Source organism: Lagopus leucura, unplaced genomic scaffold (genome assembly GCF_019238085.1).
Source record: "Lagopus leucura isolate 7727_CA_CO unplaced genomic scaffold, USGS_WTPT01 Super-Scaffold_100004, whole genome shotgun sequence".
Classification (NCBI taxonomy): Eukaryota; Metazoa; Chordata; class Aves; order Galliformes; family Phasianidae; genus Lagopus; species Lagopus leucura.
In genome coordinates this window covers 46188178-46210655 of record NW_024962264.1, presented here as the reverse complement: position 1 = coordinate 46210655, position 22478 = coordinate 46188178, and the positions used below count along the sequence as shown (strand labels likewise).

At 35.8% G+C, this 22478-nt stretch overlaps 1 protein-coding gene across 2 annotated transcripts in view; it reads right to left on the bottom strand.

Moving 5' to 3' along the window:
* The window catches only part of CORIN (corin, serine peptidase), a 122434-nt gene that overhangs the window by 7565 nt on the left and 92391 nt on the right, over positions 1 to 22478 (bottom strand). For both annotated transcript variants that reach the window (XM_042870666.1, XM_042870667.1), the window contains 8 exons: positions 21857 to 22002; positions 20402 to 20509; positions 15298 to 15411; positions 14544 to 14654; positions 12881 to 13010; positions 4523 to 4645; positions 3083 to 3132; positions 1369 to 1543 (listed from right to left, as the gene is read on the bottom strand). In XM_042870666.1, coding sequence (XP_042726600.1) covers positions 1369 to 1543; positions 3083 to 3132; positions 4523 to 4645; positions 12881 to 13010; positions 14544 to 14654; positions 15298 to 15411; positions 20402 to 20509; positions 21857 to 22002 — 957 coding nt within the window. The remainder of the gene's footprint in view (positions 1 to 1368; positions 1544 to 3082; positions 3133 to 4522; positions 4646 to 12880; positions 13011 to 14543; positions 14655 to 15297; positions 15412 to 20401; positions 20510 to 21856; positions 22003 to 22478) is intronic.

Sequence of the window (22478 nt, the reverse complement as noted above, 5' to 3'; positions counted from 1 at the left end):
GTAAAGATTTCAGGTCCTTGGAAACATATCCTTAATCTCATCAGAGAGGCAGAAGAGAAGAAATATTCTCCACATAACACAAGGAATCGATAAACCAAATTATCTTAGCATTTTAAAAAACTTTCTATCTGTTTTCTACTTTAGGGCATTTGGAATACAAAAGTGAAAAAGACTTTTTACATCAAACATATAATTAACTAGGTTGGAAAATACCTTCAAGATCACCAAGTCCAGACATAAACTTGGCCTACCATGCCCCTTTAGCCACATGTCTTAGTGTTCTGTCCACACATCTCTTTACATTAAGAAAAACAGAGGGAAAAAAAAATTCCAAAGGATTCAGTGTTTCAGAAACAAAAAGAAACAAAATTGTTGCTGAAGAAAAAGAATCATTAAAGTTAGAAAGAAATGTTCATCTGTAGAAACTGATGTACATTTACATGTCTACCACAGAACTTCTATTGGCTTAAAAAGAAATAAAGGTGTTTAGTGCAGTCCAAAAATTTCCAGTGAGCACAAACCAGTTTTAAGCAAGATTAAGCACTGGTGACAACCACCGAGCAAAAAAGATTTGCTGACTACAGCAGGAAACATACATTTCAATATCTTTAAAATACAAATAACTTCAGAACAAGACAAAACTAATGAGGTAATGCACTTTCATCAAATTCTTTAAAAAGAAAATTGGTTTCCATCAGAAAGCTGACAATGACTAAGACAGTTCCAAAGCTACACAAACCTTCTTTGCTCTCCATAGTCTCTGCCATGAGACCTCATAGACCATGAAGCACTTAGTGGTTAATATTGACTTTCTAGTGATTGACAATGATAATGAAGTCACAGAGAGTTTATAATCAGAAAACTTCAGTACATCACTTACATTATGATTAAATACTTGTATTTTATTTTTTAATGACCAAAGCATTTTTCAGGGTCATTTCTATGCTGTAAGCCCTTCTTTTTTTAAATCTATGGCATTGTGTGAGACCTATCAGATTAGAGTTTTGGTCTTCTTTTTCTCTTTGGTTTCCTGCTGAAAATCAGCAGGACTGATTGTCACCTGCTGTAGGGAACCTGCTTTGGCAGGGGGGTTGGACTCGATGATCTCTGGAGGTCCCTTCCAACCCCTACGATTCTGTGATTCATTTAGCTTTCATCAGCAGAGACAAAAATGAATGTCAAAACCTAGCCTGATGTTGTTTTATACCATTTACTCTTTGTTATTGTCTCTAAAAACAGGCTTCTTGCTGTTCTGCAAAGGTCATAACTTGCTGCCAATATGTTTGGTAACGAAGGGTGCACTTTGTAATTCTCACATGCAAGTTACATCTAATTTGTACACAAACAGTAAAACTGAGCTCCTCTCACCCTTCAAAGCAGTGTGCCACTGTTAAGACCCATCTCTTTGCAATCAAAACACAGCCACATATGTGTCCACTTGGCTCGCTCTGCAGAGAGCACTGCCATGGCCATCGGCCTGGGCGACTGGTCCTGCCACCAAGGATCCTTTTGTTCATGCGAGCAGCAGGGCGATGGCCACAGTCTAGTGAGAAACAGATGAGAAGGGAGTAATTTGTTACCACAAACACAGAGCATGCAAGACCTGGAAGAAAAACTGTGGCCACAGAACAACATTAACAGTGTTATGAAATTACACTGAACAGTACGGTATCTGAAGTCATCAAAAACCACATGTTAATATCAAACACATTGAGCCATTTTTATCCCTCTTTTTCTATAAAGGGATTTGTCTCCTGAGATTAATTTTGACCTGCTCAGTCCAATTATTAACCAAGCTAAACTGATAAAGATGATTATCTTGAACAGAGTTACTGGCTGCCCTTGGGAAGGATTCTTGATTTCATATCACTGTCTTTCTGACAGCTAACAACGTCTTTGTGCTACTTGTACTATCCAGAAGGAATGTTTCTGGAAAAATCAGGCCAGCAATAATAAGCACTTGCTTAAGCCAGGTGTGAGGTGCATGTCAAAACGTTTACTTAGCTGCAAGACACAAAGCTTGCTTTGCTCTTGGAAATTCCTAAGGGAAATATTTGCAGAGTCCAAGGTTTTCCAGTACTCTACCCATTCCACTTTATAAAGAGACTTAGAGTGTAAATTATACCAGATTCCTATTTGCCTGGCAGATAGGAATTGCCTGAATTAGTTTGCCCTTCACTTTCGTTTTACTTCATATTCTGGATTAGTAAGATGACAGACTGCTATTACTTATCCTGTTTATGCTCAGTGCGATTCAGAGAATGAAAGAACACCACCAGTTTCTGCAATTTACATCTCAAGGGAAGGTATGCTGACATTGCAGATATCTCTGGTAGATAAATAAATCAAATTTGTAATTTTTAATCCTTTCTGTGTTCACCTAAGTAACGTCTGCGGTCAAGGAGCATTATGTGCTTTTAAAGCAAAATATGTCAGGAGCAAATAGCTTTCACAGGCTCCTTTGGGGTGTTACTCTCAGGTAATAGTAGTAAATATTTTTATTACTCTCCCAAATTTAGGTAATACTTTCTGATTAATTTTCTCCATGGCAGGAAATTCATAATGTATGTGTTCTTCAGCAGACATCTCCTTGTATGTAGAACATTTTATTATTCAAGACGAAGGATTTCTGTGTTTTTCAACAGAAAAACTTAATATTGCACAATCCACTGTGCCTCCAGATTTGGTCTGTAGTTTTCTAATTTAGGTTCTTCTGTGATTGAGATTCACAGCTAAACAGATCACAGATTCAACTCCCAGATATGTCACCTAGTAACCTCTCTTGTCATAAATAATATTTTCTTCAAGAAGTTTTCTCAAATTAATTTTTGGAAGCTGACTGCTGACAAAACTCATTTTGCAAGAGCAGATTAAGCTAGTACTATAGAGAACCTTAGAGTTCAAAATAACAAAAGTTGCTAAAATTTAATACAGCACGGAAGAAAAAGAGGCAATGCAAAATTGGATGTTGCAGAAGTAAAATATCAGAATTAAATGACACTAAACAACTGAATTTGTTCGAATACATTTAACATATCTTTAAAAATACCTTTGTTCTCTCAGAAACATGAATTTCTCTTACCTTCTTTAGTGCAAAGGAGAGCCACTTTGCTTCTGCTTCGGCACATCTGCCTAAATATTAGAAAAAGAACATAATGAAAGTCTCAACTACAGGGTGTTATTTTTGACAGTTTGTATATCAGCACAAGTATGGTACCCACTGCTGTGAACTCAGCTGTTGAATATTCCCCAAATGTAAAAAAAAAAAAAACAAAAAAAAAACAAGGAGCTTCTTATGCCAGATTGTCAATGGCTTCCAGAGTCTGCTTGCAATAATTTAAAATATTAGTTCAGCTCTACAAAGCATTTCATGAGCAGGTGCTACACATTTTGCAGGCAACCTTGTTCTATGGGCACTGATCCAGCTCTGAGGTTGGCTGGGGTGTACGGTCTGTGAAGTCTTAATTTATGGCACCTGAAAGCACAGAGAATCTGCTGCTTTCTCCATCCTTGCAGTTGAAAGCGGGGAATTTATTTGGAATACATTTAATGAAAATCTTTGACCCAAAAGATGTGGCATGTTGATGAAAACCCAGGAAGATCACAAAGGCACATATTAAGAAAAAAAAAAATCCTTTCGGAAATTTTCAGATGCGAGAGCAAAAATAGCAGTTCTTTGTCAAAGGGAGATTCTTATTAAAACCAAGAACACTGCTGCTCAGCTGACTGCCTTTTTGTTTCCATAACTTATTAATCCATCCCATGTAAGTGCTTTTCAGATGCAGAAACAGAGCAGAATTAGACTGCATACATGGATTAGCTGTTCCTCTGGTTATTCTTGAAGGCTGTAATCTCAGTAAGTGGGCTGACTTCTTCAGTAGAAAAATACTACAAAGAATCTTTCTGCAAGTGCCTACTTTTGCTTTCTAACGCTTCAGTTTTGTGCTAGTTCCACCCCACAGTGGTATGTTTCCCTTTCATTTTAGTTCATCTTTATTTCAGTCATTACAGAAAAGCTTTCCCACAGACAATGATGGAGCTGAACAGAAGAAATCTAGGTGTATTTCTCAGATCTGCTTCTTCACACACATATTTTACCTCAGCTCTCTGCATTCAGGCAAGCCAATCTTTTCTCATGAAACAGAGGAATATCCTGTGGAAGACAGGTGTTCTGAAATCTCCTCAGGGCATTAGAAAAAGGAAAAGGAAAACAAGGAATCTGCTTTTTGAAGATGGATTCAAATGCTTTTCCAGTTTTGTCCTAAATGCTAAAAGTAATTTAGTTGGCTCTTTAATCTCAAAATTACAGTTCAAATGTTTCAGCCATGACTGAAGCTTGGCTTCTCATTACTAGCTATGTATTTAATAGAACTAATTAAAAGGAATATACTGTTGTCTAAGGTCAGATAACCTGCTAAGGAAGCTTACTGTAAATTGATAAAGTTCTACTGAAACATCTGTGATCTCCAAACGTGGTGACTAACCACAGCAGTGAAATAAATCTCCTTTACCTGTTACTTACCCATTCACTAGAAGTGCATGTAAAGTGGAAGCATTCTTACTCTTCCAATCTGAGTGCAGATTCAGCCACTTTTGATGCTGCATTTCTCCATCTTCTAATACAATCTTTGTTTTAGATGGTCCTCTAAAACAAATAAAAGACTTTCATATACTTCCAATTAGCTTGCTATGTTACAGTAATGAAAGGGAAGAGACCTCTTGTTCACTACATAAATATTGAGCATAATGTTGTATCAAAGCCACAAGTGGCAGAATCATTGCTGGGAAATTATATCACCCCAAGATGCCAGGCCAGTTAACATACCACTGTCACTAACACTGTATTTTCTGTCAAGAGCTAGAATTAGAACAAGGAACAGCAAAAACTGCACTGCATAAATGGAAATATTGTTTCTAGATTTTTCTGACTCCAAAAACACAACAAATAGATCTTAATTTGTCCAAGAGGTAAAATAACAACAATAATAATAACAATAATAAAATATTTTTGTACCATCCTATATTTGGAAGTCCGTTAAAATATAATTGTAAAGATCAATCTGAGCCTTGTAATATTTTACAATATCTCCAACTCTGCACTGTCTTGCTAGACAGAATGAATTAGTGGTGATTTCATCAAACCCAGCCTTGTGCAGCAAATTATCAGGAATATGAAAACAAGGTGGATTGATTCCACCAGGAGATATTTCCACACATCTACTTCCACCGCAGCCAGATAAACTCAAACCACTGAAGGAACTGTCGTTTTAGTAAATCTCAATTCCTTTGAAGACAAAAAATAAAATGGCTCTACAGCTTTTCAGCTCAGAAATATCCATGATTCGGTATCAATCCCCATCAATGAGAAGAGCTTTCAGGGATTGCTCCCCTGACCACTGGTAATGGACCAAATTCTCAGTACTAGCTTGTGGAAATGAAAATGAGAACAGTTCAGGAGAAACAGTGAAGCCTCCGAACTCATGCCCCTTGACAGTACCTACTAGAGTCAACTAGATTACTTGTTTGTCTTTAAGTCTGTGTTTTTTTCAATATTAGCTGTATCTGTTTTAAAACATTTACAGAATTGTGATATCCTTTACCCAGCTGATCAAAGGAGAATTATGTTTTATGGTAAGGTTTTCAATGAAAGCACCTGGAAATGTTCTCAACATTGGCAGAATTAATTACTCTTTGAGGCCACAGCCCTGGGTCCTGCCTGTTTCATGACTAATATTTCGGAACCTTCTCTGGACACGTTAAGCAAATATCATTCCATGACCTACTACAAGGAATATGCAGCAGGATAGCAACAAGTATTTTTTTAAAAGTCTGTACTTCTTCATTTAAAGAAATCTCTTTTTGCAGCAATTTTTTTCCCATTATTGTTGGCTTATTGTAAATACATAAAGCTTCCTCTTTTCTTCATGTCCAGCACTTTCTTATTTCCTGCTCTTTCCCACAAAACATACACAAGCTTATTTTACTCTCAAGGTGACATTCTGCCTTATAATCCTCCGTGAATAATGCCAGTTAGCACCTCGTAACCGTGTACATTGATATTTTATATAACTGAAAAAAAAATGTCTGACATATATTTAACTCAAAAGGGTGCAAAAAGTATAAATATCATGCCATCTGGTAGATCCAAATTACATTATCCCTCATACCACATTATTCTGTTGAAAACTACAGTTCGTGCTGCTTTATTCATTATCAAACACAGACACATTTATAAATCAGGAACAACAACCTTCAAGATGCCTGTATGAAATTTTTAATTAAATGAAATTATTAATACAGTGTGTTTTACTTAGCAAAAATAAAACTATAGCTATGTTGTTTTTTTTTCCTTGGCGGTCACAGCGTGGTGAATTCACCAAAACCAGCTCAAAACCAATATATCCTAATTCATGTCTTTAGAATTTCTCATAAAGGCTGAATCTTATCTCTACTGGAGCTGTAGCACAGGATTGCTTCATGGATAAACTCTAAGAGGAAGATGTATATTTCAGCTGACAGTGCCACTTCGACTAATGGTGTCTAATTTCTTCATAGGAAAATTTTGTTTTACTGAGGTTCTTCACAGACTCCAACAATGTTCTTTAAGTTATCACTTAACTATTTAGGGCAAAATAAGGATACAGCTGCTAATTGAGTCAATCTACATCTTGGGGGTTGAACTTAGCTATCTTAGCTATCTTCTCAGCCCTGCAGAGAAGGAGTTGATAGATGAAAAGCTTAACATGAGCCAGAAGTGTGCCCTTGCAGCTCGGAAAGCAAATGGTATCCTGGGCTCCATCAGAAGAAGGGTGGCCAGCAGGAACAGGGAGGTGATTGTCCCCCTCTACTCCACTCTTGTGAGGCTCCATCTGGAATACTGCGTCCAAGTGTGGAGCCCGCAGTACAAGAAAGACAGGGAGTGGTTGGAGAGGGTCCATAGGAGAGCCACAAAGATGATCAGGGGACTGCAGCACCTCCCCTGTGAAGACAGGCTGAGGGAGCTGGGCTTGTTCAGCCCAGAGAAAAGAAGGCTGCGGGGTGACCTCATTGCAGCATTTCAGTTCCTAAAGGGAGCCTACAGACAGGAGGGGAATCAATTCTTTGAAAAGGTTGATAACTGCAGGACAAGGGGAAATGGTTTTAAGTTGAGGGAAGGGAAGATTTAGGTTGGATATCAGGGGGGAGTTCTCTACAGAGAGAGTGGTGAGATGCTGGAACAGGCTGTCCAGAGAGATTGTGGACACCTTGTCTCTGGAGGTGTTGAAGGCCAGATTGGATGGGGCCCTGGGCAGCCTGGTCTAGTATTAAATGTGGAGGTTGGTGGCCCTGCATGTGGCAGGGGGGTTGAAGATTGATGATCCTTGAGGTCCCTTCCAGCCCTGGACATTCTGTGATTCTGTGATCTTTCAAAATTTTTATTTAACAGCCTTCTGAACTTAACCTAAATTGAGTCAACCCACACAAAAATCATACTATGGGCAGGGACACCTTCCACCAGCTCAGGCTGCCCAGGTCCCCATCCAACCTGACCTTAAACGCCTCTAGGGATGCGGCACCCACAGCATGTGTAGCCATATCTAATACCACATTTTAAGGCAAGCCAAGCAAGGAACCTTTTCTATGACACATTTTCAGAAGGCTCTTTGCAAAGTCTTCTCCCCTGCTCCTTTTGTTTTCATATAACAGAACAGAACATCCTTGTTCAGAAACTTGGTGTTGATTTTAGACTAATGTTTTTATTATTACCTACATTGCAACAAAAAGCACAATTGAAACCATATTTTTGGATTGAAAGCATATTTGTGTAGAATGGCTTTTTCAGGCCTCTCAGCTTAAAAACTAAAGAGGGTCCTGCAGATGGTTTCTGAATTATCATTGACACACAAGGAAGTGCAGGGGGAACCAGCCTAGTCTAAGACGTCAAGATGCAGCCTAAGGGCCAGTTCAATGCCAATCTCACAGTAGTGATTTTTGGACCAGATTCTCCACCAAATGTTCAAAGTAATTCAAAAATCCCACCTGAATCTATGTAACTTTTTAACATCTCGTGGTATTTTGATGGCACCATTTGAGTACCAAAATATATCATAAGGTCATTGTAAGACTAATGAGGTTCTAACAATCTGTTGTGGTCTAGATCACAAAAACTTAACTGACTGTCTCATTTGGGTATTGAATTCCTGTGGTAAATCTTCATTAGAAAAAACTGTGATAAAACTTCTGAGCTTTCAATCACACAGAGGTAACTCTCGGTGAATAGACTTTAGGGTGTTTGTAGTGCTCTATGAACTACAAATAACAATGTCTTATGATCTTTTTCCCTATACATTTGAATGGATTAAATTACTAAGCTGAGTGGTAAAAGACATCTGTGTACATCACTCAGACTTTCATGAAGTATTCGGTTCTGTTTTCAGCAATCACATGGGATTAAGACATCTAAAATACAAAAAATTCGTATGAAAGTCTTTATTTCACTAAGCAATCAATCAAAGCAGAACTATCATAGGCAATTCATCTGAAAGGAACCTTACAAAGGCATGTGATCCATTCCCCTCCTCCAAAATAAGATCAGCTGTATCTAAGTGATCTCTGACAGATTTCTGTCTACCCTGTTAATAAAAAAACTCTAATAATGGAGATTCCTCAGCATTTTTAGACAATATATTCCAGGATTTGCAGTTAGCAGTTTTGTTCTACATCTTCCTACCTGTCATTTAAGCACATCACTTTTATCTTATGCTCCCTGAAAAAAGAGAACAGTTTATTCCTCGCCTCTTTGCAACAACCTTTCACATGCGTATTTGAAAGCTCCTGTATCTCATTCCCCATGAGTTTTCAACTTTTCTTCACAGAGCATGCTCTGAACATTCCCCATCTTACACACATCTCATACAAGATGAACAAAAGAGGGACTACACCAAGCGCTGTACATAAACTCCTGGTTATACATGTAAATATCACATTTGCTTTTCCTATAGCAGTATGATATTGTTCCTTGATGTCCAGCTTCTGACCCACAATATTTCCTAGCCCCTTTTCTACATTATCCCTTCTGTCTTGCCAACCATTTCCCACCCTGTATTTATTCAATGTATTCCTATTTGTACAGTCTTGATCTTATTACCATTTATTTCAGGCCATTTCTCCAGTCCATTAAGAAATTTTCAAATTCAAATCCTGTCCTTCAAAATGCTTTCAGATTCTTCCCGTTTGATACTGAGAAATTAGTCAGCATTCTCTCCACTCCTTATCTGAATGGCCACAATAATCTCAGGCACACAGGGATGTATCTAGCTCAGCACCAATATATGGTTTAAGAATGAATCATGAACAGACTCTTATTTTATCTTTACACCTATCTCCCTACTTATTTAAAAAGTCAACTTACATAGTACGGAAGTTAAAAATGCATGACAACTATTATTCTTCCATATTCACAATTTGGAGGAAAGAAATTATGGGAATTTGACATGATTCCTTATGGATAAATACAGGCTGACTACCATTAAGATCTTATACTTCTATAACTCTTTGTTGATAACTGAAACAAGCAAGCAAGTCTTTTTTTTTTTTTTTTTCTCTTTTTCTCTCCTTTTTAATGACATTTAACACTTTTCAGCGTTATAAAGCCATACTCCTACACCTTCACAAAACTACTGGTTACAGTTTGGTAACCACATCTGCCATAGTTTTGTACCTTAAATGCTCTAGGATGAATTTCAGCAAACCCAGCTAGTAGTTTATAACCTGCTCTTTTCTTACTCTAGCCCTAATCCTTAAGTCCTTACCATCTCAGAAACATCATGTTTGGTTGCAGTTTGTGGGTGTTTTTTTGGTGTTTTATTTACTTATTTAACTTACTAAGAAAACTAAAATCCGCTTTGCCTTATGCATTAAAAAGGTGCTTGCAAATGGAAAAAGTAATATTTGTGATCATTTCATTGCATGAATGGTGGAAATGTTAAAAAAAAAAAAAAAAGGTTTCAAAGCATTCCATCCTGCTAATTGCTGATCACTATACTCAACAGACAGAGTTTACAGTATAGTTTATAGTGAGAGTTGAAGAACATTATGACTTGTATACTAAATGATAATTAAAAAACAGCAGGAATCAGGAACTAATTTTAGCTGATGAAGTTAATACTTTACTCATAATTAAAAGTAACATAAATCTGAATACTTCTGTATGACAGAATGATTTCAATACCTTTTTTTCTTTATACTATTATGCAAATTATCTCAAAAGTACCAAACTTCAGAATGAAATATTACCCAAAACTGGATTCCTTCTCGCTTCAAAGTAACACTAACATTTCTCTGTTCCACTTCTGCAATTCCATTGTTTTCAGACTCATGTGACAACAGGCTTGAAAAAAGAAGCCTTGTGTTATGCCAGAAGGTAATGAATAACATGTGTATGGGCACTAATATAAAACAAATTAGTCCTATTTCAGACCTAAAACAGCATCTGTTTCCTGTCTGTATAGATTTAATAGCTGTGTACTTCCAAACTCAGCAAATTCGATTTGAAAGCCCTGGAGGAAAAAAAATAAAAATAAGAAAAAAATTCAATGACATTTTTACAAGCTAAGACTTAACACAACTTGGGAAAAGTATCTATGTTTAATCATTGGAATAACCTCTCTTTGACTGACAGTATTCACATATTTTTTTCTAGACATCACTGATTACAAATACATTTTTACTTAAAGAAAGGAAAGTATCCAATCATGGAGAAAAAAAATGTTATATGACTGTATTATTAATATTTTTTGAAGTAATTATCATTATTTGAAAGGGATTAAGTTGGAATTTCTTCAATAAAGTCCTCTCCAAATAACTTTTAATATACTTATGTATATGACAGATAAGACAAACTATCAAACATAAACTAAAATGTCTATAATATACTGCATCAAGTCTCTGTATAACTGTATATTAAGATTTATTATTGCTTAAAGTCATTGAAACAAAGTCTTCTACATCAACTACAACCTGTAATGTTATTTTCAGTAAATCTTACTTAATAGTTACTTGTTTTTGCCCCTAATAAAATAGAGATCATCTAAATAAATCTCATATTGTTAAAATGATAAAATTTAAGAGAATCCACTGTACAATGACAATATATTCAAGGTAAGTCAAGCATATTATACGCTTTGTCTAGAGGATCTAGAAATCTAGATTCAAACATCAAGTTCCAATCCTTTACTGTGTATGGCATTTGATTTCCCAAATGCCATGTTTATTCTTGGAGAAAATAAAATAGGTTACATTCAGAAACTGAATGCAACTCTTCTACTGTGGATAGAACAGAAACACTGAAAGATCTGTTTCTGTGATATTTTTAGGCACTTTCATAATCCTGATGCAGAGTTAGAAACTAGTAAGAAAACATAATTAAGGTGAGAAGAAAAAAAAGATTATTGCTCCAGCACTTTGACTACTTGGTCAAGCAAAAATTATAAGGAATGTTACAACCCGGGTGATTCTGTGATCTGTGATTCTGTGAACACAAATATGGAGTAAGAAAAGATTAGGAAGGCAAAAGGCCGACAGGAGCAAGAAACTGGTCTTCCATAAATACAAATAGTAGAAGTTAGAGCAGAGGAAAGAAGCAAAAGGAGTTGCCTGTTTCTGAGGATCACCAGGGGTGCATACAGGAATGGGAGCAGCAGCAATAGGAAGTAGCAGAGCTTAGTGTGAGTTTTTATAAATAACTCATTATTTTGTTAACACCTATAATTGTATGCTGATAGTGCTATACCAGGCCAGATAGATAATTTTACCCCAGGCAAACCTTTGGAAAAAAGGAAGTTATCAGAATTTTTCTAATAATTTAATATGTTTTTCATTTTCCTGGTAGCAATCTTCATAGAGAAATTAAGAATATTCTGTGTTAAGACTATGAGATTTAGGCCTTAAGAAATAAAAAAATGTGACTGATGTAAAGATCATCCATTTATTTTCAGACAAAAAAAAATTGCAGTTAACTATTTTTGAAAGCACCAAAGGAGATTAAGCCTCTTAGGAAGTTATATAAAATTAAAGCACAGAGATAACTTCAATATTATTTAGATATAAAAAAATCAGTTAGATTAGTATAAGACTACTGTGCGTTAGGAAGGCAGATAATACAGAGCAGGTTAAGTGCAGACAATGTAAGCCGAGGTCTTTATCCTCCTGTGTCTACTAAGGAAAGGTACAAAGAATAAGATTGTATGTCAATATGTGTGGTGATCATAGGCAGATAGAGATGTCTTAACCCAAGCAGGGGATCAGACACTGGCAGAATATCCTTCTATACCATCAAGCTTGTTTTTTCTTAGTAGAAGACAGCATTGAATGTCAAAGCTGATGACAGTGTGCATAAAATATGAAAAATCCATAGAGGCAATTTCTTTTTTTCTGAGATACACCCAGAAAGTTCTACCATTACCAGTTCTATGTTTAAAGATATCTAAATTAAATATATCTGTTAGCCTATTTTACTGTATTTATTGTAGGACCCAGAGATACTTTCCAGTGTTCTGAGACACAAGTCTGCATTAATTCTTTAGGAAGACAGAGTAGCATATTTCCAAACAATTTTGAACCTCAGAAATAACTGCAAGATTGAATACTGATGTTTGCCAGGACATTACTGTCTTTTCAAGACTCTTAACAATCACATAATGCTTATAAAATGGTGAAAGCGACTAGATAATTGTTTTTGTTTTTATCTTAATTCACAAGATTTCTTTATTTCATTTCTCTCTGTTATTTCCATACTAAGCCTAATATTGCATGGGTCACAGTGATCAATGATCATTCACATCAACATCCATCACTCCATTGTCCTACGAAATTCACCAATGCTACAAACTACTGACCTTACCCTAAACCCATTTGATTGCAGGCCAGTTGACTCAAGTTTTCTTGCCACTCATCAGCACAAACATGATTATCAGCAGCTGACCTGTGAACGGTCAGAAACATCAAGGAATTCATGTTTTTAGACAGGGTAACTGTGAAGAAAAAGAAAAATAACTTTATTGTTATTTCACATTATTTGTTTTATGCATGGCATATCAAAACCTATAGCTACATTCTTCCAAGAGGCTGTCACTTCTGTTGATTTCATATGCTCAATGGCTTTACAATTTAAAAACAATGCAACTATGGCTACTAGAAACTCGATAACATTAAATAGCATAAGACACTAAACAGCAGACATCTAGAGGACTAGAATAATCGCTAGCAGAGGTTAACATGGGTTTCTGATAGTCTTAATCTTGTTATGTAATATTTTACCCCACAAATAATTCAACTGAAATCATTAAGGTAGTTTGATAGATGAATGTTGCTTGACGTAGGAATGATATCTTTGTTTGACTCACTAATTTGTATCGTTCTTATCTATATGTTAGATATGTGTTTTTATCTTTCTATATGTGGGTGCAATTAAAGAAGACAAAAAACCAACAGCTTCTTCTAACAAGAAAGATCATGAGCATTACTTCTTTCTCAATCTATGTTTAAAAGCGTGTAACCGACCCTTATCACATGTAAAAAGCATCTCAAAACGTCTCAAATTGCACAAGTAGAAATCTACATCCTTCTCTTTCTAAGACTCTGTAAAAATGTTTGCCCCAAATACACGCTGATTTTAGTTAAATTGTTCTCCTGATTTTTGTTTGAATAGTAGTAATCTTATGGCTATGGCCTGTCGCTAAACATTTTTGCTATATGCTAAGGGGGCTTTTGCTTTTCTTCCCATAATAAAGTTACGTATCAATTTTAGAGTACACCTTTTCAAATATGCAATTTAAGAACATTTATTCTTTGGTACATAGGTTTTATTAAATTTTGTTGTTTATTAATGTTAATGATTAATATTTTTAATATTTGTACTGTTCAATATGAATGCAAAATATTTGCTTCTGTAAGCAATAAAGTGCATTTTTCTATATATAAAATTAGATACAAAGCATCTCAAAACTTAGTAATATGAACTACTGTCATACATAAATGCATGCTAACTGAATTTTCAGAAGATATACTACAAGCTTCCAATGTGCTTATTTTCAGTGCTTTTTTTTTTTTTTAATCTAATTTAAATTTAAAGAGAAATGTTTAGAGAGTTCTATGTATAAAAACACAAACCTACTCTGTATGTGGTTAACATTGGCAGTTTACATCATACTTCGGGGATAGTATAATGTACATACATGCATGCACTGGGAATCTACTAGAACTATTTACCTCTTGTAAGCTTGAACCTGTACCACTGCATTCAGTGTGAATTTCCCATTGAATTTCATGAATACAGGATCAGGGCTTAGATTTTTTGCCTAAACAAATTCTACATCTGCATGCCTTCTTCCTCTCTCATACGTCCACAGTAATTTCCTGATTTCACACATCATTTAAAAGTTCCCTGCAGTGTTACTTTACTTGTATCTTTGCACTGCAACACTTAACACTGAGTTTTTCCTTCCTCTCCTTTTGCCCACCTTCTTGCCTGCTTCACCAATTTGAATCCAGTCCATATAACTTACCACAGTCCCATTCATCTGAGCTGTCACTGCAATCTGCTTGTCCATCACACCAAAGCTCACGTGGCACACATTCATGGTTGGCGCACTCGACCTCATCCTTCTCACAAAATGCTGCAAGGAGGAAAAACACAGTTTGCACTGAGAAAAAGAATAACCAGCATGAAATGCACATAGGGACTGGAAAAAAATTTAGGGGTGAAGCTAGGCATGGAACAGATATGCAGCCCAGGATTTTCCGTAGAATTCCTCATGCAGTTGATAAAAGAACTTTTTGTTGTCTGATACCAATGTCAGCTCAATCTGAGCTTTCATTTTTCTTATTTTCTCCATGCAGATGAAAGTTGCAGAGCGGCAGGTGTATAATCTCCCTGTAAAGCCTCATCTCATCTCCAGATATCAGATATGTGTATATATACAATCTTTTTTTCCTATTTCAAGGAGTCCCCTGTTCATCCAAGCTGGTCTTCTACCCTAGCTGCTTAACTGGGGAAAAGAAGCATGATGATGTGAAGGAGAAACATGGGGAATAGAGTGGGTTGGAGTGAGCAAGGACACAGCAAGGATCCAGGGATGTGAACACCAGAGGACAAAAGGTGAGGAAAAAGAGAAATTGGTGCCAGAGGGTGAAAAGGAAACAGAGAATAACTATGCATTTTTGTCTGTATAGAATGATTTTACAACCATTTGTTCTTGGCCACAAGATCCTAAAAATGCGACCAGCCCTTTGCAGAATTAAAGCCACAAAAACTCTTACAGCAATTTTTTTCATCCATCATGTCAGGGCAATCTGGGAAACCATCACAGATCATTGTGTGCTTGATACAGAGCTTCTTCGAAGGACACTCCCAAAGACCCCTTTCTCTACAGCCTGGAGGCAGAAAAGCACAATTTTCAAATAATTGCATGCAATATCAAATCAACTATTTTATCTCTTCTCAGTAATGTTGAAACATTCAAAATATTTTCAGTTTCGCCATTAATTTTAGAAGTTAACTAGAATAATCACTAATGAAAAAATGGAAGGAAGATTGCCAAAATGCATGTTTGTTAAATGGATATAAAATGTATCACACTGCTTTTAAAATAATAATCCATGCTATGCTACACATGCTGTAAATAATGAATTAGGCATTAGCTCCCAAGTCTCAAGCCAGATCAAATCATTACTCTTCAGATGTTTTTATTATGTATGTAATAAATGTAAATGCAAAGGTAGATAAAGTAAAAATATTTACATTTAATATGTAATCATTTAAAATCCTGAAATCCATGGCATATTTAAAAGCATATTATTTTGATTGCTCTGAAAGTAATGCCTTCTAGTTTTTCCTCCATGGAAGCAACAGCAGATAGAAAAAATACAATAACGCAACTTGATAGAGCAAATTCTCAGCTAAAAGGAACTATTTTTTAACATAGGAACCACCATGAGCCATGTATTTTTGCCAGTGATGAACAAAATCCTAGTGATGAACAAAATCCTACATAGCATGCTTGCAAAAATTTGCACCAGCAGGGATGATCCACAGTTTATATCGCAACTGCTGAAAATGCACCACTCACTGCATCACTGTGCTGACAACCACTCTTTTGCCTCCATAAACATTCATCAAACACTGGTGAATGTCCATGGTGCAATTTTTTCCACATGGAGGAATTCGGTGACATCTGTCACACAGCAACAAAACATAATGGAATGTTGTTGGGAAGGTTCAACCTCTACTGCCAACCTGCTACATTCACCTTCAACATGAGCCAATATAATAAAATAGGAGTCACTTTTAGATCTTACTTTTGGAGCAGCCTTTCTACACAGAACTTTGATCTTTCAAAATTAAATTCTGTGGCAGTATGGAATCCCAAAAAATAGAGCAGAAAAATGTAAATTTTTTTGGCAGTGCTGATACAAAACGTAATGCAGATCACAATGAAAGGTAGAGAGATACTTTAAGTGTTGAGTGTAAGCAGTTTTCTCAGTGTGATCTGGCCAGTCTGAAAATATTGGGAAGAACCTGTGAATGTATGAATATTCAGGAGGAGTCATTGTTAGGAAGGGAACAAACAGTATGATTGCCTTTTCAGAGTCCAGCTAACAAGCCTCACTTGTTTCTAGAGGAATATTCGTAACTGTGTCAAAGCGCTTTGACAGTATAACTTCTGTTCATCAACTACAGGAAATTCAGAATAGCTTGAAGCAGATTTTAGGGGAAAAAAAATCTTTTCTCTTGTTTTATTTCACTACTTGTTTTTAACCAAGTAATAAAACACCTTGCTGTGACACTAGTTGAACAATGGAATGCTTAGACATACTAATATCCTACACACATGACATTCTGATTTTAGAGGAAATCATTAAAACCTGTTCTCCTGAATAAAATGGGTAGTTTGATTGCCTTGTTTGATCTGTTCTAGAGCTGACAATGCTAGTTCTCATTTTAATCCAAGCTCAAATTCAGGTGACAGTCTTGGTACACCCTCAGACAAATAGTTTTGATCTCTGCTCACACACTGTATTTGAAACAGCATCACTATTTTCTTGGATCTGGATATCAACATTAAGTCAGTAAGAATATATGCTTTTCCTGAGTATTATTTCAGAAGTGATTATTTTACTAATATGAACCAGTGAATCAACACTAGCTCATGTGATTACTGGAAGAATGTACCCAAGTTTAACTGTCACTGGATGTGCAGAGGGCTTTATTTATTTAGATTGAAGAAACCACATTAAAAACATTAAGCATACAGATAAATAAATATCCTTGAACCCATGAAACTAATTTCACGTGACAAAAGACTGTTCTTGAATATGGCCATTTTCCAAGTCTCCTTCTTGATAATATTTGCAATAACCACAAATGAAAAATTAACTGAAACCAATTCTAATAAGGACCAAAGAATGTCATTCATGTTAGGAATCTGATATGAAAGCAAAATAAAAAGCTTTAAAAAATCTAATTTATCAATCTTGCAGTTTTTGAGCTGAAGTGTTTACAATTAATTAAATTCATGTTTGCTTTTTCCCTTCATCGCACATTATAGTGCTATATTGTGAAATGTTCCATGACTCTGCAAAAGTTATTTTTGGGGGCACCACAGACAAATAGAGACAACTCTCCGGACAAAATTACATACTGAATTCCCTGTTCATTGCAGGGCAGTTGGACTAGGTGACCTTCCTTTAAAGGTCCCTTCCAACTCTGAGGATTCTATGGTTCTATGAATTCAGCGTTAAACTCTACTGTTTTATTGGAAAGATTCTGCTTACTGTTTAGAGTACTCTTATTTCTCCTCACTCTATACATCATGTACAACATACGTTGTTAATTTAATGATAATTAAACAGAAGTGAAAATGATGGTAGGAAAACTTGTCTGTATTTGTATTACAGGTACTCACATATGATTTTACCTTTGCCATCCTTCAAAACATAAGTAATTAACCACTTGTTACCCATAAAAATATTTGCCCTATAATTATTACTAGGTCCTTAATATGAAGTCCACATATTTTTCTCAAGCTAAAAAACCAGACTCAGAATTCAGACTGGAGAAAATAGTGAAGGACAATACTTGTTTTGAATATCACATCCTCAGCATCATTAGCACTCTTTTAGGACCCTCTTCTGCTCTCTGCCGGAGGCATTGTTCAGCAGTCAGTAAATTAATATGATCAATTACAATCAAGCATCTTTAATACCACACTCTTCACTTCTTTCTTAATAATAATTTTAAGAAATTAACTTCTCACACTTTTCTGAAACACACTAAAAGTCTCACATTCAAAACTCCGGTTCAAATTTTCTTCTCAATATCTAGAGATATTAAAGTCTTACGACTTCACTATAGTTTCATGGATGAAAGTTCCCCTACAAAGATCACAAGGAAGTATGACAGGAATTCCTAATGAGAGGAGAAAGGGTGTGCTGAACACAGCTCCACTCTTCATGGGCAAAATATACTTTACTCCCATTAGAGTGTTCTATCATACATTTCTGGAAATGGTAGCTTAATCATCCAAACATGTAGCTAGTCTCTACCAGCCTCCTCCTCCCTGCACTGGGAAGATATTCCAAAGTATGAGAGCTATGACTCTCATTAAAGCCACTTCAATAATTTTAATTTAAGTGCTTGCCTGACTGTTTTTTAGTGCTATAAAATTTCAAACAATGAAACTAAGAAAATGTGAGCTAGTCATTTACATATGGGAAGATTAACACACAAGGAATATAAATGCATCAGAGATGGTTAATTCTGGAGCTCTGCAAGGACTGTCTGTTCTTCAGTAACAACATTACCTCTGGTCAATGTAATGTCACTCTGACAGCTATAATTTCCCAGCAGATAGAGCTTTCCATATTTATAGATGCTGATAAGAATTCTGCTGATTGCTAGTGACATTCTGTCTAGACTACAGAGACAGAGAGAGATCTATTGGAAAAATGAATGTTACGTATTAGGACAATATTTCATTTATTAGGATAATAAAATTATCATAAAAGACACATAGAAATCAGCGTTCTAAGGAGTTAAAACAGTGACAGCAAAGAATATTTGTTGGAGAGGACATTCAAGACAATTGATTCAAAGGCAAAAAGATTATCAACTCTGAAATAATTACTCTGATCATCAGCTTTGCCTTTGAAATCCAAAACTGATCTAGATTTAAATCCTATTTTGATTATCATATCTCTCTCTCTCTCTTTTCTTTATTTTTGTAGGGGGAGGTAAGTGGTGTAAAAGAGCAGATAGAATACAATCTTGATTTGAAAACTCCTTGAGGCTTAGAATACATTGCTCCTTAGTGATAAATTATGCCTTGATTATACCAATCATTAAAACAAGCTTCTCTTATAAAAGATAACTTTATAGAAGTGACAAGCTTGAATTTTAATCTAGCTTCAGCTTTCAGATGCTGGATTTTTGTGTGTGTGTGCAGCAGAATGTAGAATCTTATTACCACAGATATTTTGTCTCCTTAACGACTTACTTCAGCTCTTAATCTACTTTCTGTTAAAGAAACCAGACTATACACCTTAGCCCTATGCTGCCAGAATATTCAAATCCCTTACCCATCTTCACATCTTCTCTCTAAATTCTTTATGGTTTGTAATTGTTCTTTTTGCCCCTTGTAACAGGACTACATGCAGAACTCCCAGAAGCCAACACCTTATGGTAGGAAGTAGCATAAAACGCCTTCTCAGAATACTCCTGCTAGTACGTACAAGGAAACAGTGAACAAGATATTTGCTGCTTATTCTCAAACTCATCATGTCTCCTTAAGCAAAGAGCCAAGAGATTTTCTACAATAGATTTACTCTGATACGTACCAGAGAAAAAAATCTCTGGTTATCACTTTAAACTTACACCCATGGCTAAAGGTTAGCCGGAATCCACTAACCATGTGCTAATACATGCCTTGTGTTAATATACCACAATGAGAATGTTTCTACGCATACGTTTAAAACTGCATTTACAAATTCAAGTTATAAACCCCTAGGAAGATTATTTTAGCTCATTAAAATTTCCAGCAATATCACAAGAATTAAATTTGCAGCATTTTTTATCTTGAGTACTGCATGAATAATCAGATATCATAGGAAAAAGCTAGCAGAATCTCAATAATCAAATATAATAAATTGTGTTGACATTGATAAAGAAGAATTCTTGCTGAAGTATTTTTACGGTCACTAGTCTTTAAAAAATTGCTTTCAAATACATTTTGTCTTGCAGAAAAAGGGGCTTATTCTGTGAACCATCATGCTACGGTTCAATTCAGTGAAGAAAAACAAAATATTCCCTAATGACTCGGCAACTCTTCATTTGGAAAGTACCCTCCAACTCATATAATTTATTTACCACAGCTGTCTTCATCACTGTCATCCTCACAGTCAGCTTGACCATCACATCTCCTGGATGCCAGGACACACCTCCCTGAACGGCATTTGAAATGGCTGGGTGAGCACTCTGTCAGTGACAAGGAACAGACAGAAAAAAGACTCCACAAGCTGAAAGCTTAAGTTTAATCATCATGTGTGTAGTTATTTATTACTGTGACTGTTTTAGAAGGATAAATGACAGAAACAGAAACATTGTGAAACTATAAATGGGAACCGTGTATTAGGTAACTATTCTTAACAATTGCAGTGTGAATGGGGTGGAATGCTATTTGCCATACTGACCATGTTGTGCCAAAAGTTTGCTTTTCCACTCCTACATACTGCTTTATAATAATTAGTAACTCCTTTCCATCAGACTTTTGTTGAAACTTTTTCCTTGTCTCTCAGTCCCATGACGTAGGATTTAATTACTATGGAGTTATACATCTTATACAACTCCCCAGATTATGTATCTGCACATGGACTTTGCTTGAAGAAATGATACTTATTGCTATATTGCCTCAGTGACTTCTCAAAATGCTTCACTACGCTTATTAGCAATAAATTTTCACTAAACAAACTACAGACCAAATAGCTATTACTCATTGCTTTCTCTAAGCAAGATCAAAAACTGGAAAGATTGTCATCACCGTGTAGGTGAGTGGGAGAAAAAAGGTAAGAATTATCTGTGTATTGGCACACATCATTTTTCAGTTTTCCCAGCATCTTCCCCAAGTAAAATAAAAAGTAGGTCAGAATCTCCACAGACCTCACATGAGATGAGCATGGCAGAAGAAAAAATTGCACAGTCACCCTTAATACATAAACAAAGAAAATGTAGAATCATGTACGGCAATTCCATTCTTTTCTTCCTTGTTCATACTCATGAGTAGTGTTATTGTTGAACTCAAGAAAATGAAATACCTCAGTTGCTACTGACTTGACACAACCCTTTTTTAAAAAACAACAATCATTAAAAAAAAGAGCAAAAAATTGCTAGCAAATATGCTAGATTTACAGCATTCAGAGATGTCATGGGACTTAGCTTTTTTAAGATTTCTAAGACTTCGCTTCCTGTTAGAAAATCATTGTTATATCATCTAGATAGGTTTTAGAAAGGAAGCACAAATACAAAGTAATACAAGTAGTAGGTGTGGTGTCAGCCTGAATTTTCAAACACTGACTTTCAAAGATCGAGGGCAATTGATCCTTATAAAAACTTCCTCTTAACTGCAAACAGTAGGTGTGCAAATTCTCTGATAACTGATTTAGAATCATTCCTACAGTTATCAGACAACATGAATGTTTTAAGTCACTCTACATGACCTATAATAATTTAAAGGAGAGGTATGAAAACAAAACCAACCAAAAAAAACCTCCAAAACCATAAACCAGTATCTTCCAAAACACAATCTCTAATTTCTACTCTACGTACCTTCAACATCTTCATCTGGTGTCAGGCAAGTTTGGTTGTCTGAGTTCTCATCTGGAAACTGAGTGCAGTCAGTATCCTCTGGCCACTGCAGACCTACAATCCCAAGCACAGACTCACAGCGTTCCTTAGACTGTACACATAATGTCCTGAGGAGACAAAGTGGAGTTGCATAGGATAACTGAGAAGAAGCCTTAGAAATTACCATGTTTTAGAAATCAATAATTCTAGCCAAATTTACAGAAGATGATCAAGGAAAAATCAGTTAATTGGATTTCTATATGTGAATATAAACATCTATAAAGAGAGATATATTGCTTCTGTTGAAACATGAGTTTAAATTACTGTACATAAACTATTATCTGAGTTATAATAACCAAATATAATTACTTACAAATATTTTCTCTTCCATGAGGACAGTAGCAAAACTTTTATAAGAAACACTGTTCTCCATCAAGGAAAAAAAAGTCAAACATATATTGTACCAATAAGATGTTACCTCTTCTGATGATGCTACCTCAGATACCACTGCACCATGCACATCACCTAAAGAGCAGTATAGTGCTGGAAAAAAGCTTTGTCTCTGACAAATTTTAAGGTTTATAAGAACAGGCAGTTCTAAATA